General features: G+C 41.6%; 2 protein-coding genes across 3 annotated transcripts in view; both read left to right on the top strand.

Moving 5' to 3' along the window:
* Window positions 1–10,148, top strand: part of rbbp5 (retinoblastoma binding protein 5) — a 35,687-nt gene extending 25,539 nt beyond the window's left edge. Inside the window, exons 14-15 of one of the 2 annotated variants that reach the window (XM_063065367.1) lie at window positions 911–988; window positions 6,925–10,148. In XM_063065367.1, coding sequence (XP_062921437.1) covers window positions 911–988; window positions 6,925–6,953 — 107 coding nt within the window. In that variant the 3' untranslated portion in view covers window positions 6,954–10,148. Of the gene's footprint in view, window positions 1–910; window positions 1,100–6,924 lie in introns of both variants that reach the window. The other variant, XM_063065366.1, reaches the window with a different exon arrangement.
* A 4,090-nt stretch (window positions 10,149–14,238) lies between these two features.
* Window positions 14,239–22,782, top strand: tmem81 (transmembrane protein 81). Its single transcript, XM_063066363.1, has 2 exons — window positions 14,239–14,619; window positions 22,441–22,782. Exons 1-2 carry the CDS (start codon window positions 14,239–14,241, stop codon window positions 22,780–22,782), a joined length of 723 nt encoding a protein of 240 aa, XP_062922433.1.
* Window positions 22,783–26,712: the final 3,930 nt, after the last annotated feature.

The following is a 26,712-nucleotide window of genomic DNA, read 5'->3' as shown; positions in this document are numbered from 1 at the left end:
TCTCTGCTGCTTTGTTCAAATGCTTAGTCAATGAAGGCATCATTTAAAATTTGCCTGTGAAGATCCTTAGAATGTTGGGAGGATGTAAGAGGTACTATGATTGAATGATTGTGCTCTTGATTGTACTCAAATGCCTCATCAGAGTTCTTCATGTTGATGTGTAATTAAAAAAAATTGTATCCGAATCTGATCCTCTCCTAACTCCAGCATTCTTGATAAGTCCAAAGAGCTTTTCAATTATTGGTTAGTAATCACAAGTGGGAGCACTGGCTGAGTATCATTACACCCCTTCTTATCTAAGGCATTGGAGGTATTGATTCGTATTGTGGTTCTTCAGTTGTAGAACTAATTTGCCTGAAACAAGGAATTGACTTTAACAGCAAAATGCCTCTTCCGGCATTATATTAATTGACTGAAGTCTTAAGTCGAACTGATTATTTTGACTCTTAATAGTATTTACACAGCTCAGAAGGATGGTGGAAGCAGATTCAGTAACCACTTTCTAAAGGTAATTGGGTATTACTTGAAAAGGAAATAAAGTGGAGATCTGGGTAAAGAACATAGTACGTAGTATGATTACTTGTTCAAATTACAGATATAATGGCTTTCTGTGTTGTAGAATTATATTTATCTATTATAATATGTTAATATGTATATTACTATATATTAATGAGTATAATATATTAACATACAGTTTTAGTCTCACGACAACATTTATTTCCTTCCTTGTGAATATTCCACTGTTCTTATCATTGATATGATAAGAACAGTGGAATTATGATACTCCCAAGAGGTACTGAGTTTTGGGTCTGCCCACTGGTTTGCTTATGCCTCTTTCCAACTTTTCTGCTGATGTTGAACCAGCTGCTTCTAAGGCTAAAGTAACTGGGACCTTGGTTGTCTCTTGCAGAAGTTCACCCATTGCTGGGTGTGAAGGGTGATGGCAAGTCGAAGAAAAAACAAGCGGGCAGACCAAAAGGAACGAAAGGTAAAGAGAAAGATTTCATTAAGTCGAAAGCCTTCAAAGGGGACAGAGGTCAACCTTTGGAAGGAGCAGTGAAGGGCAAGGAGCTGGCGGAAGTGGCCGAGCCACCCGCAGGTAAGGACCACGGTGGGAGCTCCTGCAGCTTGCCTGGTACCTGTGCTTTCCCCTTCCCTCTTTTCTTCATTTCCTCTGGTTCCTGCTCTTGCTTCTTTGTGGGGGAGGGTTAGCTATCTGATTGCATGGATTTGCATAGAATTTACAATACATTACCAGGGATGCTCTGTCCAACTGGTTTGCTAATGTATATACTCCATAGAGCACTCCTCCCATTTCTCTTCATCCAATTGTATCACATAAAACCATAAAATATAGCAGCAGATTTAGGCCATTTGGCCCATCGAGTCAATTCTGCCATTTCATCATGGCTGATGCATTTTCTCCTCAGCCTCACTGCCCTGCGTTTTCCCCATAACCCTTTATGTCCTGACTAATCAAGATTCTATCAACCTCTGCATTAAATCAACCACAGTTGCCTTTGGCACAAATTCCACAGATTCACCAATTTCTGGCTAAAGAGATTTTTTCCTCATCTCTGTTCTAAAAGGACACCCCTCTATTCTGAAGCTGTGTTCTCTGGTCTTAGACTTCCCCTCCATAGGAAACATCCTCTCCACATACACTCGAATATCGAGGCCTTTCAACATTTGATAGGTTTCAGTGAGGTCACCCCTCATTCTTCTGAATTCCAGTGAGTACAAGCCCAGAGCCATCAACTGGTCCTCGGGAGTAATCCTTTAATTTCTGAATCATTCTCATGAACCTCCTCTGAACCCCCTCCAATGTCAGCACATCCTTTCTAAGATAAGGGGCCCATAAACCTGCTCACAATACTCCAAGTGAGGCCTCACCAGTGCTTTATAAAGCCTCAACATTGCATCCTTGCTTTTATATTCCAGTCTTCAAAATGAATGCTAACATTGCATTTGTCTTCCTCAACACTGACTCAATCTGCAAATTAATCATTAGGGAATCCCGCATTAGTCCCTCTGCACCTCAGACTTTTGAACTTTCTCTCCATTTAGAAAATAGTCTGCGCTTTTATTTCTTCTACCAAAGTGCATGACCATACACTTCCCGATACTGTTTTCCATCTGCCACTTCTTTGCTCATTCTCCTAATCTGTCTTAAGTCCTTTTGCAGCCTCCTTGCTTCCTCAACACTACCTGCCTCTCCTCCTGCCTTCGTATTGTCCATAAATTTGGCTACAAAGCCATCAATTCTGTCATCAAAATCATTGACCTATAATGTAAAAAGAAGCGATCCCAGCACAGACCCCTGTGGAACACCAGTAGTCACTGACAGCTAACAAGAAAAGGCTCTCTTATTCTCACTCTTTGCCTCCTACCAGTCAGCCAATGCTCAATCCATGCTTCTTGCTTGTATCTTTCCTTTAAAACCATGGGCTCTTAGCTTGTTAAGCAGCCTCATGTGAAGCACCTTGTCAAAGGCTTTCTGAAAATCCAAGCATACAACATCCACAAATTCTTCTTTGTCTACCCTGCTTATTTCTTCAAAGAATTCCAACAGATTTGTCGGTCAAGGTTTCCCCTTGAGGAAACCATGCTGACTTCTGCCTATCTTTATCATGTACCTCTAGGTACCGTAAAACCGCATCCTTAACAATTGACTCCAACATCTTCCCAACCACTGAGATCAGACTAACTGGTCTATAATTTCTATTCTGCCCTTCTCCCTTCTTGAAGAGTGGTGTGACATTTGCAATTCTCCAGTCCTCTGGAACCATGCCAGAATCAATTGATTCTTGAAAGACCATTACTAATGCCTCCATAATCTCTTCAGCCACCTCTTTTTTTTTATAAAAAAAAGGATATTAAATCCTTAGAAAGAGGTGTTATAGTGTTGGAAGATGTGGAATCCATGTGGGTAAAGCTAGGAAGCTCCAAGTGTAAAAAGACCCTGATTGGAGTTGTATACAGGCCTCTGAACAGTCGCAAAGATGTGGGCTACAAATTGCAACAGGAGATAGAAAAGGCACGTCAAAAGTGATATGATAGTCAAGGGAGATTTCAGTATGCCGGTAAATTGGGAAAATCAGGTTGGTGCTGGATCCCAAAAAGGGGGAATTTGTAGAATGCCTACATGATGGCTTTTTAGAGTCAGTTAAGGCATCAGCTGTTCTGGATTGAGAGTTGAGCAATGAACCGCAATTGATTAGAGCACTTAAAGTAAAGGAGCCCTTAACTGACCGTGATTCTGAGTTGCAGGAAGTATGGGATACAGAGAGAGATGATGAGAAATAAATTAAGGGAGTTGGGGATGCAGGAATTTACATTAAAAGGGTTGCTGGGCATGGGTGAGAGAGCACAAGTCCGGGTATTTTTAGCATTTTTAAGGGGTACAGGGGTTTTTTATAGAATATGACGAATAAACAGGAATAGGATACTAGGATGGTCAAAGATGGGAGGGTGAAGTGTAGGTTTGTGTGTGTGTGTGTGTGTGTGTGTGATTGGGTGAAGGGATTTAGAATGTATGTCTAGTGCACATTCTGGAGCAGAGGGTGGTGGTAATGCACCATTAAGCTGGATGCCAACCGCCGTAAAACAAGAGACAGACAGACAGAAACTGACCGTGATTATAACATGATTGAATTCACCCTGCAATTGGAGAGAGAGAAGCTAAAGTCAGATGTATCAGTGTTACAGTGGAGTAAAGGGAATTACACTGGCCTGAGTGAGGAGCTGGCTAAAGTTGATTGGAAGAGGACGCTAGCAGGATGACGGCAGAGAAGTAATGACTGGAATTTCTGGGAGCAGTTTGGAAAGTTCAGGATAGATACATCCCAAAAAAAGGTTTTTCCTTAAGGAAACCATGCCTTCTCCTTTAACTGTCTTTATGTGTTCATCCAGCTTCTCACAAAACATATGCAGTCTATTCAACTCAGCTATTCCATGTTGAATCATATTAGGCAGTACTTATTCATTTTTATATTTTAAATATTGTACTGTACTGCTGCTGCATAGCAAGTTTTACGAACTGATTCTGATATTGCATCTTTGCAAACTCACCATCACATTGAATTTTTTTCTCTTCATATATTTATCAAATACCCTTTTGAAAGTTACTATTAAAGTTGTTTCCACAACTGTTTCAGATGCAATGCCTTTAAAATCACAATATCTTGATGCATTAAAAAAGAGCAGAATATACAGTATGCATTTGCCTCTGATTCTTTTTACCAGTTACCTTAAATCTTTTGGCATTGTTCCACTCACAATAAGGAAGAGTTATTCTTTATGCTCTCTGTTATTTGCTGCCCTACCTCATTTAATGATGCATTCTTATTTCTCCCACCCATTTACATTATACATGCCCCACAGGTGAGCTCACAGTACATTAGGTTCTAATGGAATCTCATATTGGAGGAAAGAAAAAAAACATTAATATCCACTACACCTCGTTCAACTCAACATTCAATATTGTTCAATCCATTGGAAACTAATCAGAAGGCACAGATTTAAGATATTTGGAAACAGGTGACATGAAAGAAAGCTTGCTTGTTTGGGACGCATTTCTAGCAGAGACGTAGGATATAGTAATCAAAGGAAACCTGGAAAAACAAATATGGGGTTACATGACTGGCATTAGCTCAATGGCTGTACCAAAGAGCCAATGCAGAATGTAGGGCAGAAAGGTTCCTTCCTGTGCTACTCTATACTTCTGTAGTATAATGGATTGGCTTGCCTATCATTAACTCATTTTTCCTCTTTGCATAAAGAAAACTCTTTTTAACATTTGTGGGGTACTTCCACTCAATACTGATGAGCCGTGGTCTAAAATGTTAACGTGAGTCGTGGCAGTGTGGGATATTTTAAACTGGGAAGAACTGAAATCAATAAAACATACAGATCGCTGAATCATTTAACCTGAATAATAGAATACAAGGCAGTGGAGACACTGATAATATTTAAAATGCTGTTTCCTGCATGCTAACAGGCAAAGGTGCTGTGTTGGACACAATGCAAGGACCACTTGTCTGATGGTAGGGGTTATTTGTGTTAATGTTTCCATAGAATAGAGGCATCTGAGAGGCAAGTTGCATGAAAATTCAGGTTACTGGTTTTTTGATTCTGGTCACCTACCAACAGGAATGACATCAATAAGATTGAAATAGTGCAAAGAAAGTTTGCGAGGATTTTACTGGTACTTGAGGATCTGAGTTACAAGGAATGGTTGAGTAAGTTAGGAACTTATTTCATGGAGTGTGGGAGAATGAGAGGACATTTGATCGAAATATACAAAATTATGAGGGATATAGATAGGGTAAATGCAAGCAGGCTTTTTCCTTTGAGATTGAGTGAGGCTAGAACTAGAGGTCATGGGTTAAGGGTGAAAGGTGAAATGTTTAAGGGAGACATGAGGAGGAACTTCTTCACTCAGAGGGTGGTGAGAGTGTGGAATGAGCTGCCAACAGACGCAGTGAATGTGCATTCAGTTTCAACATTTATGAGAAATGTGGGCAATGGAGAGAGATAAGGAGGGCTATGGTCCAAGTGCAGGTCAATGGGACTAGGCAGAACAATAATTTGCCACAAACTAGATGGGCCGAAGATTCTTCCTCTGCTGTAGTATTCTAAGTGCATGAATAAAATGGATGCAAGTTTAACAAAGTAAGTAATGAAAATAAATAATGCAATAAATAGAAGCTGGAGTAGACCACTTGACCCAGCCCCCACCATTTGCTAAGATTATAGCTGTTTTTATAAATCTCTGTACAGCTTTGCTATTATCCTGCAATTTCTAAAAAAAAAAAATTGCAGATGAATGGATTATACATATATTCAGGATAAGACTCCACAATCCTCCTGGGTAAAGGATTACAAAAGTCTTCTAATTTCTGGGAAAAGGAATTTCTGCCCCTCTCAGTTCTGAATGTCTGCCTCCTTGTTTTGAGCTCGTGAGCCCAGGTACTAGAGGCTCCAGCCAGGGAAAGCATTTCTTCAGTGCTTACCTTGTCATGTCTCTTAAGAGACATTATATTCTCATCCTTCTGAACTCCAGGCAAAATGGTCTGAGTGGCCTAATGATCTTTTAACTAATGTTAAACTGCAGCCTGTGTAATCATCATATTGCATAGGCTTCCTCTTGGAGCAATGAAGACCACGGAATATGTTTCCCAATGGAAGGACTATGATTTTATTTTGATTAGATGGATAATTAAAGAAGTGAAAATTAAAAGCTTGCTTGACTGTAATTATTTTATAATGAAGTTAGTTTTGCGGTCTGATGCCCCCCAGTGACTGCAAGAATGTTAAAATGATGTATTTTCCAGTTAAAGGATCTTCCGCAACAATGTTGTGGTCTCTTAGAGAACAGATGGTACAAGCAGTGTGCGGTTTTGGTAATAGGCAGTGAGTTTGTGACAAATGTAAATCTTTTGACTGGAACTCCATTATAAATGTTTTTTTTAAATTTCCATTTTTTAAAGCAAAAACCACTACTACTTGTTTGTTTAGGCACAAGGTTTTCAATGTTATGGATTATCATCCCGAGATCAAAGTCTTGTATTTTTGCAACTTAAATGTAAGTTCAGTGAAAATGAAAGTTGATTTGGAATCTCTGATGGCAATTCCTTATCTGTTTCAAATCTGTTATTGGAATGTGCCTTCAGAATATCAAAGAGCTGGACTATATTTGCCAGGGAGTTTCAATTAACTGAAGAGTCATTGAAGTGCGATGTTAAATTTGATAAAGTACACAAGTTATTGTGAATGCAAAAAACACTTTTCTGTATCAGTATCCATTCCATCTGCATTTCTCCCAGTTTTAGACCCATTCCTTGTTGAGTAATACAGAACCAGATGGCACATGAGCAGTGTTATGGTCTTGTGTCTTTTCATTTGTGTTTTTTGGATTTTCAGGAGGAGCCGTCATTTCCGACCTGCTGTGAAGATAGGAAAAGATGCTTCTTCATCCCTGCGGCCTTCGTACTTTAGTAGGTGTGATGCAGTATCCAGAAAGAGGGTGACTATTGGTCAGTGTGCACACCAAAGCCCAAAGTGACCTTCACAAATCAGGAGAAGATTTCCCTTCCATCCTCCTGAAGAACCGTGGGCCTTGGAAAGTCGATCAACTGGACATCTTGAGCAATTCACTGGGAATGCCAAGCTTCTGTCTTCAAATGTCATGGAGTAGTGTTGCATTTCACATTCTACCATAACAGAGGGCACTTACATCAGAGATGTGTACAAGGTTCAGCAAGTGCATCATTTTTTTGGGATGGGGGGAGTTTCTTTACCCTTGTGCATTTGAAGAGTTTTCTATGAGTAATTCTTTTAGATTCTGGAAGATTGTCTGCTTGAACACTGACCAGTCTGGTGCACGGTTTAGACCCATACAGTCTGATGAATATTTTTTTCTCTGTCTCTGTTTGTCTGTCTCTTTTTTTAAAAAAGAAAAAAATAACTAATCTGTAGTAACTTCTGGATGCCTTGCTGTTTATATTTCTACTCTTTTGTTCTGCTAACCAGCTGGTGATGAAACGCTAAATGTGATAAATTTTGTTCTTTGTCCTCGGGCTGGGTTGATAATACTGTTTCAGACTAGTGACTGACACCTCATTGAACTGTAGTGGAAGTGAATATTGTCATTTCAGAGTTCATGATGCCTCCATGTTCTCTGGAAGCCTAAATCATCCACGTAGCAGGTGTGTGGTGTCTCTGCTGCTTGTACCAGATTTGGTCCTACCCAAAACACAGGCAGGCTGAATCTAACCAGACACTTTCAAAATGCCCCCCTATTCCTCACTGGGAATCTCTGGAACCTGTTTTTAAAAATTTTCTGTGTACTGTGGCAGGAGACTAGCTGATTTACAAGTAGTGAAGATTAAACTTGTTCTGCTACTTCTAATATATGTAATTGTCCAGTAGACCCAAGGTAGTGAGATACTACACCAGCCTCCCAGAAGGCATGTCTTGCTCTCGCCTTTAGGATCCCAGAAAGCTGAAAGTTGATACCCTCACCTTGGATATCAAGAGGCCTTTCTTTACCTCTCACAATGTGCTCTATTTTTCAACATGGTGTAGTGAACAGTGAAAGCTCACCAGAAACAGATACAAAGAATCTGGATAAAATAGGCTAGCCGTGATTTGGTTTTGATTTCATGTCCAAGAAGAAAAGGTTAATTCTTCGAATTCATTCTCCTAGATTAGACCCCACACTTTATCAGTTGTTCAGCCTTGCAAATGCAGGAATGGTTAACTGTTGGTTTGCTTATGGTTGAACAATCCTATGACATATATATATCTAAAATTAAAAATTGGGGCAACTTCTCAGAGTCACGTGTCACAGCAAGTGAATAGCCTGCAAGTGTTTATATGTGTAATATTCCTCCTTTGCCCCACTCCATCCACAAAAAATGTATAGATCCTGTGCATGCCACATCCCTGAATCATTCCTCTTTACCCCTCCCATGTTACCTGCTCTGGTCTTTCCTTTTGGCCACACTAGTATGTTATTTAATAATTGTTTATTTTTGAGTCTGAGCCTGATCTTATCTGTTCAATATAAATCATGTGCACAGATGACATTGCCGAATACAGTGTGCCCCAGATTGCATCTTTGGAATCCCTTGGTATAAAAACCTGCGTGAAAGTATGATTTTTCCCAGGTTTTCAGTATCTGCATTCTCCAGTTGTCCACAACACTGCAGCCAAGAATTGAACTGTGACTCTGTGATTCCCTCCATTTAATAGCTTAGCTCTATGATGCCATTTCAATAACTTCCATCTTCCACTTCTCTGAGTGATCGCTTGTGATAGAAAGGTGTTCCATTTCTGGCGCCCTCATCTGTCATGAATACCGTGGACCAGAGAGAGAAATGAAATAAAATTTAACAAATAAAAAAAAACTGAGTTTAAATATACATCCTTTCTGAACACATGCTGGTGTTTATGCTCAAAACAAGTCTCCATTCAATGTTACATTCACACCAGTCTGTTTCTCCATATCCCGTCGTAATTTTTCACAATCCTTACCTTTGCAAGCATGATTATCTTCACTTTAATGATAGCTGAAGGTTTGGCCAGAAGAATGGTCTTGGATTGAGACTACAGGTCGACCTTCACTAATCCGGCACCATTGGGACCTGAGGAGTGCCGGATTAGTGAAAATGCTGAATTACAGAAGAATCACATTAAGCATAATCAGTGCCAGATTATTGAAGGAACCGGATTACAGGTAGTCGGATTAGTGAAGGTCGACCTCTGTTTAATTTTCCTCCCACTTAGCAGTGGGCATGTTATTTCAATACTGCAGTCCAGTTATATACTTTGTAACTTTTACTTCTTTTGCAAAACAATGATCTTGAACACTCCTACTGAATTGACCTAAAAGATTGGGGATTTTGGTTAATCAGTTAGATGGTGGTGTAGGGAAAGAATAAGTCCTTACACTCTTATGTAGACCAAAATCTGGAATAGTGGGTGTCTTAGGTGTAAGCTCTGTTCTGTTGTGATCTTTTGGATTAGTTCTTCAGTGAACGGGCAGCAGTTCTAAATTTGTCCACTGGCACCATCGGTTCAGAGCTGGACTGCTTCACTTTCCTCTATGTGCCATATCCCGATGCTGCAGTGAGCCCCTCTGTGCTAGTTAGAAATGGCTTCTTCATTTAAACCTTACAGTCACGGGTTTTATTCAAAGCAGTTGTTGTTGTACCACCGCTTCCATTTGGGTCGGATTATTTTATAATTATCCTTTTTAGTGTTGATAGAATAATGCCTGCTTGGACCTCTGCTGCATTCATATTGAACAGGCTGATAATTTTTGCGTGGAGGACTTGAGTGACTCGGGCAATGTGATATTTTGGTAACCAATACCACTGTACAGAACATGTAGAAGAATAGTTTCAGCAAATGTGCATACTTTTTTTTATTCCTGTAAATAATAAACAGTAATCTGGTTTTAAATGTGGAGTTGGGTCTGTTTTAAACACATTTGTTAAAACTGTATTGGCAGGAAATTACGATGACATAAAAAAAAAGTTTTCCTGCATTCCTTAAAATCCTGGCTGATCTTTACCTCTGTATCTATACCTCTGTATCTATCATTAAACTGCACATCCACTGTCAAATGAGAAGGGGGTTTGACTCTGATCTCTGGCACTGTCTGTATAGAGTTTTGGCCATGTAACTGAGATTAAGTGGGTTCCCCCGGATGCCTTGTTTTCTTCCACATCCCAAAGATGTAGAGTCGGTAGGTAAATGGGTGGTTGTAAATTGTGTAGTACTGTACAGGTGAGTGGTGGAATCTGAAGTTGGCTGGGATTGGATTCCTGCAAAACAACATTGTGCCTAATGGTCAACGCAGATTTAATGGGTAGGAAGGTTTTCATGCTGTTTGAGTCTGACCTCTTGTTCTTCAATCTAAAGGGAGTATAGATCTGGTCTGCTATCTCTTGTCTTATTAGAGACCTCTCATCCCAGGAATCAGCCTGCTGAATCTCTCTCTTGTAGGTAGGGAAATGAGATCTTGCACAGTATTCCTTACGCGGTCACACCAGGGTCCTATATAATTAGTGTAGGGTCTCTATGCTCTTGTATTCAATTATCTTGGCGCGTGGCCAAGTGGTTAAGGCGTTCATCTAGTGATTTGAAGGTCGCTAGTTCGAGCCTTGGCTGAAGTAGCGTGTGTGTCCTTGAGCAAGGCACTTAATTCATTGCTTTGCAATGACACTGGTGCCAAGCTGTATGGATCCTAATGCTCTTCCCTTGGACGACATCGGTGGCGTGGTGACGGGAGACTTGCAGCATGGGTAACTGCTAGTCTTTCATACAACCTTGCCCAGGCCCGCGCCCTGGAAACCTTTCAAGGCGCAAATCCATGGTCTCATGAGACTAACGGATGCCTATTGTAATTATTATTCAATCATCTTGCAATAAAAACAAATGTATAATTTGCTTCCACTCCCATCAAATGCTTCCTGTGCTTCATGTTACTGTAACTTTCATCAAGTGGATGTACTTAGACTCAGTATGCCTTGTACCTAATTAAGTGGCCACTGAGTGTATGTTCATGGTCATCTGCTGCTGTAGCCCATCCACTTCAAGGTTTGATGTGTTGTGCGTTTAGAGATGCTTTTCTGCACACCACTGTTGTAACACAAGGTTCTTTGAACTACTGTCTCCTTCATATTGGCTTGAATCAGCCTGGCCATTCTCCTCTGAACTCACTCATTAACCTGATGTTTTCACCCACAGAACCGCTTCTCACTGTACGTTCACAAACAAGAGAAGGTCTGCAGATGCTGGAAATCTGAGCAACACACAAAAATGCTGGAGGAACTTGCAGGCCAGGCAGCATCTATAGAAAAAAGTACACTCTATGTTTCAAACGTCGGCTGTACTTTTTTTCCATAGATGCTGCCTGGCCTGCTGAGTTCCTCCAGCATTTTGTGTGTGTTGCTCACTGAATATTTTTTTTTTGTTTTTCGCCCCATTCTCTGTAACCTCTAGACTGAGACTGCTGTGCATGAAAATCCCAAGAGATCAACTGTTTCTGAGATGCTTAAACCATCCCGTCTGTCAACAAAAACTATTCAATAATCAAAGTCACTTAGATTACATTTCTTCCCCATTCTGATGTTTTCTCTGAACAAGAACTGAACCCTTTGATCATGTCTGCATGCTTTTATGTATTAGGTTGGCTGGTAAGATATTTGTAGTAGTAAGCAGGTGTAGCTAATAAAGTGGCCAATGAGTGTATATTTTCCCTGTGAAAGTGGTTAATTTTCCACATTACATCTGGTAATTCTTTGTCCATTCACTTACACAGTCCACGTTCCCTCCAAGCCCTTCAGAATCCTCAAAACCCACACCGCTGCTTAGCTTTGTATCATCTGCAAACTTGGATGCAAAATACTTCCAAAACATTGGCTAAAATCAATTGTGATTGGGTGTGCTTACTGGCTTGCATAATGTGATATTCAAATAGTTTTCCCATGTTTTCTCATAATTTCTGTAACTCAATACAACTCCCAGTAATTTCAACTATCCCCTATTTCTTTCTCGCCACCGTCCTGCTTTCTGACCCTCTATCTCTATCTCTCTGTGTACTCACTGGAGTTGAGAAGAATGGGGTGAGGGGTGGGAGTGGTCGATCTCATTAAAACCTACTGAATATTGAAAGCCCTATCTAGAGCGTATGTGGAGAGAATGTTTCAGTTAGTGGGAGAGAGGCGAAGACTGGAGGGCACAGCTGCAGAATAGAACAATGTCTCTTTCAGACAGACATGAAGAGGAATTTCTCAAGCCAGATAATGGTGAATCTGTGGAAATTCATTGTCTGGGGAGGCCAAGTCATTGGGTATACTTAAAGCATAGGTTGACAAGTTCTTGGTTCATAAAGGCGTCAAAGGTTACGAGGAAATGGCAGGAGAAGTGTGTCGAGAAGGAAAATAAATCAGCCATAATCGAATGACAGAGCAGATTCAATGGGCTGAGTGACCTAATTCTGCTCCTACGTGTTTCATGGGTCTTATGGTCTCACTCTCTTCCTAACTCTGGGGAGAAAAATATAACTGCTTTTCAATTAATATAATAAGTAAATATCTTCATGGAGTAGATAGATGTCTAGAGTTTTAAAATATCCAAGTTAGGATTATAAAATGGTTATAAAATGGCAGAGTTTTAAGCAATGAGGAAATGAAAAGCTAAATAGAGATTTGAAAATAAGGTTGAGAAATTTAAAAGCTAGGGATTGCCAGACTAGCACAAGTATAGGCCAATTAGGTCTACTGTGTTGGTTAACTGGATATGGTAAGGCATAGCATCAGTTGATTTTAAAGACCAGTTTTAGTGTGAAATACAACAGTATTAAGGAAATTTTATGCTTTATTTATGCCATCTTTCCCTAGACAAGTTATCACATCAATTTAAAATGTTTCATCAGGGAGGTCATTGTGTTATCACAATGAAACACTGACATTGTTCTGTTGGGACATGATTTCAAGGAGGGTGAATACAGCTAAAAGGTTTTCACTTTTGGTGTGTGGCTGGTAACTACCACAGTGTGGGTTTTTAATCACTTGGAACTCGATCGAAAGGATAAGTAACAGTAATCCTTAATCAGACTGCAGGATAGTGCAATTACTAGCACACGGACTAAAATATGCTCAGGTGTAGGTGAATTCAGATGAGATAGACCAGGAGAAACCTCCAAGCTTTGTCGTGGTTTGGAGGCTTTGGTGCCTCAGTGACCTGGAGAGTTACGTTGGCTGGAGTCAGGGCTTTATGCTTTTGACTCTTGGAAGGGGCATTCATGCCAAGCAGGTCAAGGGGTAGAGGTCAGACTAGTAGTCCACTCAGGTTTGGGAGTTCAGCCCAGGGCTAACTACCTTGACTGGTAAAACACAATTGTTATGGAAACAGCAATGAAGAATCGTTCTACATCCGAGTGTGGCAGTATTCCTGAGTCTCTACCCGGGACTTGCATGATTGACAGTAGAGAAAACTGAGAGGAAGCTACTGACATGATGAAGGAAACCCTGAACACCACCAGAGATGGAGGACCTTCACTGCTGCCCTAAATGCCGGTGGCATAATGGGAAGTAAATATATAAGACCAAGAGAAAGGTAACGTAAATACAATTTAATATTAATAATTAAAACCCAGAAGAAAAAGTCTTAACCTTGGTATTAATAACTTCCACTAGCAGAGGTTTAACTGTCACTTGTTAAAAAGGTAATGGTCTACTGAGTTATCTCAAACTGGAATTAATTCATTAGCATAACAGAATGAGTTCTCCTCTTCATTTCTCCAATGTACTTCAGTAGTGAGTCAGACTGGAAGTTTCCATTTTCCCAATTAAGGTTTGAGTAGTGCACTTGAGTAGTAGAACATCTAGATATTCACCCCCTTTTCTGAAGCAAATGTACCATTTGAACAGAATAGTAAGCAGCATTGCCTTACAGGTTACTTTGACATCAAATACCGGGGCATTGTGCATCTGAAACCTTACCAACATTGCCATTGTGTAACCCCTGCCCAAAATTGCTCCATTGTGCTGGTGGTTGATGTAATAAAGACATTAAAATTGGGTAATCTGCAGCACTGAATACCCCCCACCTCTATTTCCTTCCCCTTGCCCTGCTATAGAAATGCCACATCCTCATGCTCCCCTCGCCTTTTTCCTCATCTTTTTTCCTTCTCTTAGTCTTCTGGCCAACAGCCAAGGGGACATGAACACCCTGCCCCCAGGGTTGGAGAATGTCACTATTACAGGGCTGTTGCTGGTAAGCGCAAACCCTTGCAGCAAAACCTGCGGGCTGGGGTGGAGGTCTGAGTATTACTGTAGAGTCAGCCAAACTGGGACTAAAAATAACTGTGTCTTGAAAAATGCCATATGCTTGATCAGCCGGGACTGCGGTCTGATCACCAAGACAACCACAGTGGGTACCCCCTTAAACATCAGCTGCCTGGATGACACAATTGAAACATTAGGATCATCTGATTTTGTCTTTGTCTGGAAGATTTCGAAAGGAATTGTGACCACAGATAAATCTCTATTCAGACTCTTCTCATCAAGAAATTTAACAGTACCATGGATGATTAATATCAAGGTATTAATTTGCATTAGTGTGATATTTACAAAGCCAGTTGATAAATTTAAATGGGGCAACTAAATATTGAAACGAATCCAGTAAGATCAGTTTGCAGCTCTGATTTGCCTTCCCTTTGATTATTAGATTAGATTAGATTAGATTCAACTTTATTGTCATTGTGCCGAGTACAGATACAAAGCTAATGAAATGCAGTTAGCATCTAACCAGAAATGCAAAGAATAGTGTTATTTTCAAAATAACTGCAAATGAAAAGTAAGTGCTACAGCACACAAATATAAAAGTACTGAGACAGTACAATATGGGTGCAATACTGCTTAGCGCTGTGATGTGAGGTTCAGCAGGGTCACAGCCTCAGGGAAGAAGCTCTTCCTGAGCCTGCTGGTGTGGGAGCGGAGGCTCCTGTAGTGCCTACCGGATGGGAGGAGAGTAAAAAGTCCATGGTTAGGGTGAGATGCATCCTTGATAATGCTTTTCTCCCTGCCCAGGCAGCGTTTATGGTAGATGTTCTCAATGGTGGGAAATTGGGTGCTGATAATCCACTGGGCAGTTTTCACCACACGCTGGAGTGCTTTGTGGTCCGATACGGGACAATTGCCATACCACACTGAGATGCAGTTGGTGAGTATGCTCTCAATGGTACAGCATTAATAGTGTTGTTATTGTTACATAGACATAGAAAACATAGAAAATAGGTGCAGGAGTAGGCCATTCGGCCCTTTGAGCCTGCACCGACATTTATTATGATCATGGCTGATCATCCAACTCAGAACCCTGCACCAGCCTTCCCTCCATATCCCCTGATCCCCCTAGCCACAAGGGCCATATCTAACTCCCTCTTAAATATAGCCAATGAACTGGCCTCAACTGTTTCCTGTGGCAGAGAATTCCACAGATTCACCACTCTCTGTGTGAAGAAGTTTTTCCTAATCTCAGTCCTAAAAGGCTTCGCTTTTATCCTCAAACTGTGACCCCTCGTTCTGGACTTCCCCAACATCGGGAACAATCTTCCTGCATCTAGCCTGTCCAATCCCTTTAGGATTTTATACGTTTCAATGAGATCCCCCCTCAATCTTCTAAATTCCAACGAGTACAAGCCTAGTTCATCCAGTCTTTCTTCATATGAAAGTCCTGCCATCCCAGGAATCAATCTGGTGAACCTTCTTTGTACTCCCTCCATGGCAAGGATGTCTTTCCTCAGATTAGGGGACCAAAACTGCACACAATACTCCAGGTGTGGTCTCACCAAGGCCTTGTACAACTGCAGTAGTACCTCCCTGCTCCTGTACTCGAATCCTCTTGCTATAAATGCCAGCACACCATTCGCCTTTTTCACCGCCTGCTGTACCCACATGCCCACTTTCAATGACTGGTGTATAATGACACCCAGGTCTCGTTGCACCTCCCCTTTTCCTAATCGGCCACCATTCAGATAATAATCTGTTTTCCTATTTTTGCCACCAAAGTGGATAACTTCACATTTATCCACATTAAATTGCATCTGCCATGAATTTGCCCACTCACCCAACCTATCCAAGTCACCCTGCATTCTCTTAGCATCCTCCTCACAGCTGACACTGCCGCCCAGCTTCGTGTCATCCGCAAACTTGGAGAAGCTGCACTTAATTCCCTCATCCAAGTCATTAATATATATTGTAAACAACTGGGGTCCCAGCACTGAGCCTTGCGGTACCCCACTAGTCACTGCCTGCCATTCTGAAAAGGTCCCGTTTATTCCCACTCTTTGCTTCCTGTCTGCTAACCAATTCTCTATCCACATCAATACCTTACCCCCAATACCGTGTGCTTTAAGTTTGCACACTAATCTCCTGTGTGGGACCTTGTCAAAAGCCTTTTGAAAATCCAAATATACCACATCTACTGGTTCTCCCCTATCCACTCTACTAGTTACATCCTCAAAAAATTCTATGAGATTCGTCAGACATGATTTTCCTTTCACAAGTCCATGCTGACTTTGTCCGATGATTTCACTGCTTTCCAAATGTGCTGTTATCACATCTTTGATAACTGACTCCAGCAGTTTCCCCACCACCGACGTTAGGCTAACCGGTCTATAATTCCCCGGTTTCTCTCTCCCTCCTTTTTTAAAAAGTGGGGTTACATTAGCTACCCTCCAATCCTCAGGAACTAGTCCAGAATCTAACGAGTTTTGAAAAATTATCACTAATGCATCCACTATTTCTTGGGCTACTTCCTTAAGCACTCTGGGATGCAGACCATCTGGCCCTGGGGATTTATCTGCCTTTAATCCCTTCAATTTACCTAACACCACTTCTCTACTAACATGTATTTCGCTCAGTTCCTCCATCTCACTGGACCCTCTGTCCCCTACTATTTCTGGAAGATTATTTATGTCCTCCTTAGTGAAGACAGAACCAAAGTAATTATTCAATTGGTCTGCCATGTCCTTGCTCCCCATAATCAATTCACCTGTTTCTGTCTGTAGGGGACCTACATTTGTCTTTACCAGTCTTTTCCTTTTTACATATCTATAAAAGCTTTTACAGTCAGTTTTTATGTTCCCTGCCAGTTTTCTCTCATAATCTTTTTCCCCCTTCCTAATTAAGCCCTTTGTCCTCCTCCGCTGAATTCTGAATTTCTCCCAGTCCTCAGGTGAGCCACTTTCTCTGGCTAATTTGTATGCTTCTTCTTTGGAATTGATACTATCCCTAATTTCTCTTGTCAGCCACGGGTGCACTACCTTCCTTGATTTATTCTTTTGCCAAACTGGGATGAACAATTGTTGTAGTTCATCCATGCAATCTTTAAATGCTTGCCATTGCATATCCACCGTCAATCCTTTAAGTGTCATTTGCCAGTCTATCTTAGCTAATTCACGTCTCATCCCTTCAAAGTTACCCCTCTTTAAGTTCAGAACCTTTGTTTCTGAATTAACTATGTCACTCTCCATCTTAATGAAGAATTCCACCATATTATGGTCACTCTTACCCAAGGGGCCTCTCACGACAAGATTGCTAATTAACCCTTCCTCATTGCTCAAAACCCAGTCTAGAATAGCCTGCTCTCTAGTTGGTTCCTCGACATGTGAGTCGTATTACATCATTAATACTACTCACTGATGAAGCACTTGACAGCTACTGAGGAAGACTGAGGCTGGACTTAGCAATTCTGCCTCCTCCCCTTTGTCAGTTCAAGACTGCCTTTCAGTTCACCCCACGATGTTTCTTGATGCACGTCCCTAGCAAAAATCACAAACTTAAGTTTTTAAATTAGCTTCCGTGTCCTTTTGACAAAGTGTTCCAGTTTTCCAGTAGCCATTACAGAGAAGTGCTTCCTGATTTCATTCCCAAATGGCCTTCTTTAATAATAAGATGCCAAATCGTTTACTTTGGCCAGTAGTTTGAAAAGGAACATTCATTCACGCCCTCTCCTGTAGGTTCTGTACTTGTCTTAAAGTCTGTGATGTGCTACTGACAGCTCACTGGACTCCAGACGTTTGCCTAATGGTGGGTCCATGTCCCTTGTGGTTCTCAGCATTATATGAGACTATAAGATGTAAGAATCAGGCCATTCGGCCCATTGAGTCTTCTCCACCATTCCATCATGGCTCATTTATTATCCCTCTCAACCCCGTTCTCCTGCCTTCTCCCTGTAACTTTAGGATCATTAGATGGGATCATTCACCTCTCTGATTCCCTGCTGTCAGATAATACACTTGGAGGGTGCCTGAACTGGATATGAGGAGAATACTATTATACTTAACAACTTAAGTTACCTTGTAACATTTAATGAAATATTATTTCACTTTGTTTTAAACTTTAAAATATAAAAGCTGAATTAAAGCCATTGTAAAGCTGCGGAGCCCCAAATTATATTCAGAATCAAATTTATTATCACTGAGTTATGGCATGAAATTTGTAGCTTTGCAGCAGTGGTACAGAGTAGATACATAAAATTATTATAAATAATAAGAAAAAGCAAAAATTAAGAACTAACAAGGCAGTGTTCACAGGTTTAGGACCATTCAGAAATCAAATAGAGGAGGGGAAAAAGCTGTTTCTGTGTCACTGAGTGTGGGTCTTCAGGCCCCTGTACCTCCTCCCCAATGCAGTGACAAGAAGAGGGAACGTCCTGGAGGATGAGGGTGCTTAGTGATGTTCTTGGGTGACAGTCTCTTGAAGATGTCCCTGATGGTGGTGAGGGCTGTACGTGTGATGGGACTCCTCTGAGGAAATAGATCTTCTATTCATCTAAATCCAATTATCATTTCAAATTCTTTTATAAGATGCCTTTAATCTTTTCAATGAGCAATTTAAGTGTGCTTTTATTAATTTTGTGCCACAGTTGTGGATGGATCGCAGCTATTCGTGCAAAGCAGATCTATCACCTGCATTGTACAAGTTTCAGTCAGATTTGTATGGACGCTGTGGAGAATGGATTGAGTTTTCAGCCAGATCTTAAAACTGAATAAAGACTTGACCTTGCCTGGAACATTTAATTACTTTCAATATTGGCTGGTTGCGCCCTCAGAATTGGAACTCAAACAACAAAGGACAGCCGTTCAGTGACTACTGAAGAATTTTAAACATTGCAATGTGTTTTTCATATTCTTCTAAACTCCAGAGAATAAAAGACCATTGTGCTCAATTCTCCCCCAGTAAACCTTTGTTGCACTATCCTCCAAGGAAAATGTATAGTTCCTTCATTACTGAGACCTCTACTCTGCACTGTAGTCCTGATGTTGCCTGACCAGAACTATGTATAATTGCAGATAGGCTTACCCTAATAGTGCATCCCTTGTAGTAAAGACTATCATGCAATTTGCATAAATTGTTGCTCCTCATTCATTTTCATTAATTAATTCATTCTTTTTGTCTTATATACAAGACTGCCAAATCCAAATCCTTGAAATAAATTCTGCTTTAATACTCTTCCTACTAAAGCTGTATTGCACTGTGTCAGATTATCCTCCATCTATCAGCTTCTTGCTGAATCACCAGACTGGCCCATGCCCATGTCCATCTGCAGCCTAGCAATTTACTTTCCCAAATATTTATATTGTGGCTCGAATACTTGAGTAAACTACTTTTAGTGCTCAAGTCATTGAAATAAATTGCAAATAGAAGAGACCCAAGCCCAATCATATTCCTTCTGCAGGTTTATTGTAGATTTTTTTGTGGAAATATTTAATTAACCCTATCCTTCTGGTCTTTCTCTATTATTGTACCGGTTGGATCTGTCAGTTCTTTTCAACAGTAGCATTAATATTTATTGTGAATGTTCTTGTTTCCTCAATTGGTAAATCAAATTGATAAAAGTTACACAAAAGCAACCTGCTTATGAACATTTTTATGGACTTTATATCAATGTGTGCCGTGTTTTACGATGTGGGTGGTCATGGTCTTCCATCTGTCCTTAATCTGAAAAGTAGCAAGGGATTGTTGCTCGTGGGGAAGATCTACCCCCTACCCCACCCCCCACGCCGCCACCTTCACTCTCCTCCCCACCCAAGACCAGGATTGTTCTTGGCAAATTTTTCTTCAGGAGTGGTTTGCCATTGCCGTCTTCTGGGCAGTGTCTTTACAAGATGGGCGACCGGCCATTATCAATTCTCTTCAGAGATTTTCCCCCTGGCGTCAGTGGTCACATAACCAGGACTTGTGATATGCACCAGCTGCTCATACGACCATCCACCACCTCACCACCTGCTCCCATGGCGTCACGTGACCCTGTTTGGGGTGGGGGGGATGCTAAGCAGGTGTTACGCTCTGCCTAGTGGTGACCTGCAGGCTAGCAGAGGGAAGGAGCACCTTGCACCTCCTTTGGCACCTCCATCCCACTCTCCCTAATTATAATGTTGCTACTTTTAATATCAAAGCTAGATTGAAATTTTCAGCTCAAAAGCTTTTTGATGAAATCCATCATAGTTTCAGCTACTCCAAAAGTACTGGTGCGAAAGGTTTGCTTCAATTGGCAAGGCGTTCTATTGAGAGAGATTGCAGTTATTTTTCATTCTGGAGCAGACTTTTACCTTTTACAATCCAATAACTCTGCAACTGTCCTCTGCACAACATGATAAACATTTCTAACAAATGGTGGCTGGCTCATTTATAATGAGTTCACAATGATGACAAGTAATGAGCTTTTTTTTTTACTTGGCACTGAATCATCTAAACTACAAGAGCTAAAGTAATGAAATAAAATTATAGTGGAGGATATTGTCCAATGTATTTGAAATTACTCTGACCTCAAAGTTCAAAGTAAATTTATTATCAAAGTATATACTGTATATGTACCATATACTACCCTAAGACTCATTTTCTTGCGGGTATTCACAGTAAGTAGAATCAATAAAAAGCTGCATATGACAGAGATGAGCAACCAATGTTCAAAAGACAAAAAAATGTGCAAATAGAGAAAGAAAAGAAAAAAATAATAAATGACATAAGCAATAAATATCAAGAACATGAGAGCTGAAAAGAGAATTGATAGGTTGTGGATTTATAAGGATTGCAGTTATAACTTAAACTTGATCAGACTCACAGTCGCTCCTAATAATTGTGCCTGAAGTTCAGTGGGATTGCAACATTCCCATTTCCAGCCCAGATATCATAAATGCAAGTGTAGTTGGTGATGTCAGAGCATTCTATCACTATGGTTTCTCTAAATGTTTTTTGTTTGTTCAGTGATGTCATAACTTTGATTATTGATGGTTAGTGAGGACAAAAGTTAATAGATGGCTTACGATTTCCTTGTATTGTAATCAGCCCGAACTAATTTGCACCTTATCCAATGCATAGTGGCCTGTTCACAGCAGTGGGCTTCATTCATCATGCAGTATATTGAAACTTGGATTAAACTTGACTGAAAGCAAAATACTGTAGGTGCTGGACATATGAAAAAAATAAAACTATTTTCCCTTTACCCCTGCACCTGAATCCGTACAATGTTCTCTGCTATTCTACATTGTTTCCCCTCCCCTGAGGTTGTCAAGTGCTGAAGGCATTTTCTATAGACCCTTATCCGAGAACTCCTGTGCCCCATTGATCTAAAGCTTGGAGCTTCTTTGAGCATCCTTTGTGCACATGTTCCTGACCTTCAAAGCTAAGATTCAAATTTATTTGTCTGCCACAGTTACAATATTCACTGACACTGGTCATCCTAGCCATGGGAAGCCCGCCTCCTAACTAGCCAATCTGAATAAAATCTTCTGACAGAACCACACTGGTTCAGGATCTTGATGGTTGAAGGGTAATAACTGTTCTTTGGCCCCTCACCACCAGGTTCAGGTACAGTTATTTCCCTTCAACCATCAACCTCTTGAACCAGAGTGGATAACTTCACTCACCACAACACTAAACAGATTCTGCAATCACTTTCAAGGACTGTACAACTCATGTTATTGGTATCACTGATGGATTGCTTGATTTATCTATCTATCTATATGTCTATCTATTGATTTATCTATCTGTCTTCTATTTATTTATTCATTCATTTTTGTATTTGTGTCACTTGCACATTGGTTGTTTGTCTCTCCTTGTATGTAGCATGAAATGTCCTGTTTCTGTTCACAACCATCACATTTGAGGATGTGCAGAGGACATCAGATCTCAGAGCCCAAGGTATGAATCCTTCACCCTTTACCTAGGTCTTGATTTGTGTTATCTGTTTAGTACAAAATTGTCATCCTCTGCAATTTTTCTTCACTCTCAGCATTTGGATGTTCCTTACTTCACAGATGTTGCACACTAAGTGTATTTATGCTGTCTCTGAAATTATATCTTTAGTTATGACTAAAATTGACCACAAGGCTGTTCATTCTCTTTCTCTCCCCACAAGGACATAAAGGAGAAGAATGCCGGGACGTACATGTGCCAAGTGCAGAACTCCAAAACAATGCAAGTTGTAAAGCGAGTGCTTATTGCAGTCCGAGTTATCCCTCAGGACATGGTGCAACTGAATTATCTCAAAGTTCTGTCACCTGAGCAGCAGAACGAATTACAGACTCTGGAGGGGAACCCAGTGAATGAGAAGCAGAGGAGGTCCTTCTGGGAAAATGTGAAGGATCTCTTTAAAAGTGCCAACATGGTCCTTCGAGTGACTGTCACTGGTGTGGCAATAGGGGGCCTGTTGGGAATAGTTTTTGTAATCTTACTTTTATGCATGTCAAAAAAGAAATGAAATAAATATATATATTTTATTGATTTTGGTCTAGTAAACTTTGCAGCATTGGAGTACTGATTGGTGAGGAGCGCATTAAAGTTCAAAGGTTCAAAGTTCAAAGTAAAATTATTATTGAAGTATATCACGTCACTATATATAACTCTGAGCTTTATTTTCTTGTGGGCATACTCAGTAAATCTATAATTGAATAATAACCAAATGGAGTACAACGTTTGTAAATGTGAGGTCATCGACTTGGGAAGGATAATAGGAGATCAGATATTTATGTAGATGGTGAAAGGTTGCAGCATGTTGTTGTGGAGAGGGATTTGGGATTGCTTGTGCATAAATCACGAAATGTTGGTTCGCAGGTATAGCAGCTTTTCATGAAAGCATATGGATCTTTGACCTTCATTGAGGGGACTGAATTTAAGAGCAGGGAGGTTATCCTGCAACAGTACTGTGTACTGGTGAGGCTGCACCGGAACACTGTGTGCAGTTTTGGTCTCCTTACCTGAGGGACAGATAAACTAGATTTGTAGGTGGCGCAGAGGAGGTTCACCAGACTGATTGTGGAGGTGAGGAGGTTAGACTATGAGGAGAGTTTGAGTCACCTGGGACTATACTCATTGGAATTCAGAAGAATGAGAGGAGATCTTATTAACACACATAAAATTATGAAAGGGATAGATAAGATGGAGACAGGAAAGTTGTTTCTACTGGTAGTTGAGACTAGAACTAGGGGACAGCCTTAAGATTTGGGGTATAGGTTTACAATGGCGATGAAGAGAAACTGCTTGTCCCAGAGTAGCGAATCTGAAATTCTCTGCTAGAGAAGCCGAAGAGGCTACCTTATTAAATATATTAAATGGCATAGTGTTAGTGATTAGCACAACATAATTACATCTTGGGGCATTCAGGAGTTTGGAGTTCAATTCCAGCACCATCAAGAAGGAGTATGCCCTCTGTGAATCTCGTGGGTTTCCTCCGGGTGCTCCAGTTTCCTCCCACTGTCCAAAGATGGATCGGTTAGTAGGTTAATTGGTCATTGTAAACATTCCTGTGATTAGGCTAGTGTTAAATACCTGGATTGCTGGGCTGGATGAGTCTGTACCATACTGTAGAGATGGTTGTCCGTCAGGGAATTAGAATTAGAATTAATTTGAATCTCACATCCATCCCACAATGTGAGGGAGTAAAAATCTTTGCATAATGACTCCGTTGCAATGTACAGACGTGTGAATTTAAAAGGCTAATGGCTTGTAGAAAGAAGCTGTCTTGTAGCCTGTTGGACCTGGCTTTAATGCTGTGGTACCGTTTGCCAGACGGAAGCAACTGAAACAGTTTATGGTTGGGGTGACTGGTGTCCCTGATGATCTTCCAGGGCTTCTTTCTGCACCTGCTGCGGTGAATGTCCTCGATGGAGGGAAGTTCAAATCCCAGATGTGCTGGGCTGTCCGTATCGCTCTCTGCAGTGCCCAGCACTCAAGGTTGGTGCAGTTCCTGTACCAGGCGGTGATACAGCCAGTCAGGATGTTCTCAATGGTGCCCCTGTAGAAGGTTTTGAGGAGTTGGGGGGCCCATGCCAAACTTCTTCATTCGCCTGAGGTGGAAGAGACGCCATTGTACTTTGTCTTTGCCACAAAGCTGGTGGTGACACAAAGCATGTCTGATGATGACAGGAGCTTTCTGTGGTAGATTATCTAAAGTGGAAAAGCCATTGCATTGCAGCAGTTCCACTCTCTCAACCTCAGAAGTCCGAGCCCAGTGGTACAAACAAGTGTCACAATCTGGGATCCTCTGTGGTTGCAGTAGATAACCACGGCGTCTTCTGTGCCTCGTCCTACCCTTCGCTCTCCGCGGAGCGTTGCAATGCTGCTTTCCTTGCTGTTGGATCTGACTGTAGATCTCAGCTGCCCAGGCTGCTGGAGCTGACTAGCTGACTAGCTGACTGCGCATGCTAGGACTGACATGTCCCTATCTCACTGGGGTATGAGTCATGCTGGCTGCCCTTACCTGGTTTAGCCCACCTGTCAAAGCGGTGTACTGGAGGGTGGACACTGTTGTGTACAGGCAGCTACTTGGAGCCACAGGTGAGAGCTGAGTGCCTGGTGGAGACCAAAGGTGAGAGAGCTGCCCTGGAATGGACGTGACAAGCCCCTTCACCAGGGGTGCTCACCCTCCCTGGACACCCTAAGCACCCTTCATCGCTAAATAGGTAGATTAATAGATAGATAAAGAATTGAAAATATATGTGGACGAAGATGTTAACTGTCTTGTGCTAACACCAGTGGGATCATCAGTTGATCTGCCACCTGTCTTCAGGAGTTTCGGCCCGCTTGTGATCAAGACTCCCTGGAGGTGGTGGGCCAGCAGTGCTAAAGCACCACCTCCCACTGGTGAGCTTAAAAACTTGGCATCTGCCTCTATCAGAGTTGTTGGTCGCTTCCATCCAACAGATAGTCTGCTTTTCAGGTGTCTATGCAACTACTGAAGGGTTTGCAAGATATGTATACACTGTCTGACTATCTGCCCCTCTGGACATACTTGGTCCACACCCATGCTGATCCTTTCTCTGCTGCCTCAGCTACAGCCCTGCTGGTTGACTTGTTCTCTCGTCTAGTGAAGCCAAGGTCACGCAGCCACTTCTGGAGAGTGAACGCAATAAATCCACGGCAGCCTACTTCGAATGGACAGCATGAGACCTTCCACCCTCTGTCTCTGCACTCTGATCTTAATTCTGCATACTTGGTTAACTTGCACTCGTGGGCTTCATCGGTGTTGTCTTCCCAGGGGACTGTGAGTTCACCAATAACCACTTCTCTACTGGTGTCAGACCATACGATTATATCTGGACACAATGTGGTGAAAGCTATGTGCTCCAGGAAACTGCCTTTCCCGTCCAGGTCAGCCTTGACACACCAATCATTGGCTGAAGAAAGTATGCTTGATCGTGAGCCTGCACTGTACACTCTTGACTTGGAGCCTTCTTTCACAAATGATTGCAATGTTCTGTGCAGCATGGGGCATGAGATAAGTTGTGCTGCAGTACTCTCTGCTCAACCACTTCTGTTACAACTTTGAGAACGTTGTTATGTCTCCAAGTGTACATGCCGCTGGAAAGATTGACTCTGCATGCACTCAAGATATGTTGAAGTGTTCCCTTCTCGCCACAAGCAGCACACCTGTCTGTCTTATCTTCATATCAGGTGCTGAGGTTGGCAGGTATTGGGAGCAAATCGTACGCTGCTCTGCATAGAAGAGAAATGTGGAGCAGTTCCAACTGCCACAGAACATTCCAAGATAGATGTCGTTGTTCAACACTTTCCCACCAGGTCCAAGCCCCTTGTTTGGCCAGGCCAGCTGACCTCTTCTCCTCTTCTACCTCTCGTATTTCTTGTGTTACAAGCTCACAGCGCTCCTTACCCACAGAAGATGACCACCACTTGTGGGTTGTCCATCCAAGTCCCTGGCGGCCTAGCTGGATAGCCCCAACCGTCTCCTTGTGCTTCAATCTAGACTCTGCCTCATCAACTGCTACACGGGCTGACCACTTCCTGCCTGATCTCACATCTGACTGAATGTTCTTGATGACAGGGTCTTTTGAGTCTCGAAGCATCAAGAATGATCTTACCTTGGCTACCTTGACCTCTTCAACAAGGGATTGCACTGGGATGGTAAACTTTGTCTGGCTACTGTGGATTGCAACATTGGCGAGGCTGCTCGGTACTCCAAGCCACTTCTTCACATACTTGTTGATCTTCCGTTCCATTGCCTCAACATGGGACATTGCCACTTACTAGACAGTTAGTGGCCACATTATCTGTGGCATCAGTCCGTACTGCAAGCACCACAACTTCAACTTGCCAGGCAAGCCATACTTGTCGACAGACATCAGACCTCTGCTGATCTGTTCTCCTGTCTCTTGAACCCTCTTGGTGTCTCTCA

This window comes from Mobula hypostoma, chromosome 13, assembly GCF_963921235.1.
Source record: "Mobula hypostoma chromosome 13, sMobHyp1.1, whole genome shotgun sequence".
NCBI lineage: Eukaryota > Metazoa > Chordata > Chondrichthyes > Myliobatiformes > Myliobatidae > Mobula > Mobula hypostoma.
The sequence above is the reverse complement of the archived record's forward strand: the minus strand, read 5'-3'. Positions and strand labels throughout refer to the sequence as shown.

Coding starts and splice junctions, on each gene's coding strand:
- tmem81 (XM_063066363.1), top strand. CDS start 14,239: ATGAACACCCTGCCCCCAGGGTTGGAGAATGTCACTATTACAGGGCTG. Junction 14,620..22,440: donor CATGGATGATTAATATCAAG/GTATTAATTTGC, acceptor TCTCCCCACAAG/GACATAAAGGAGAAGAATGC.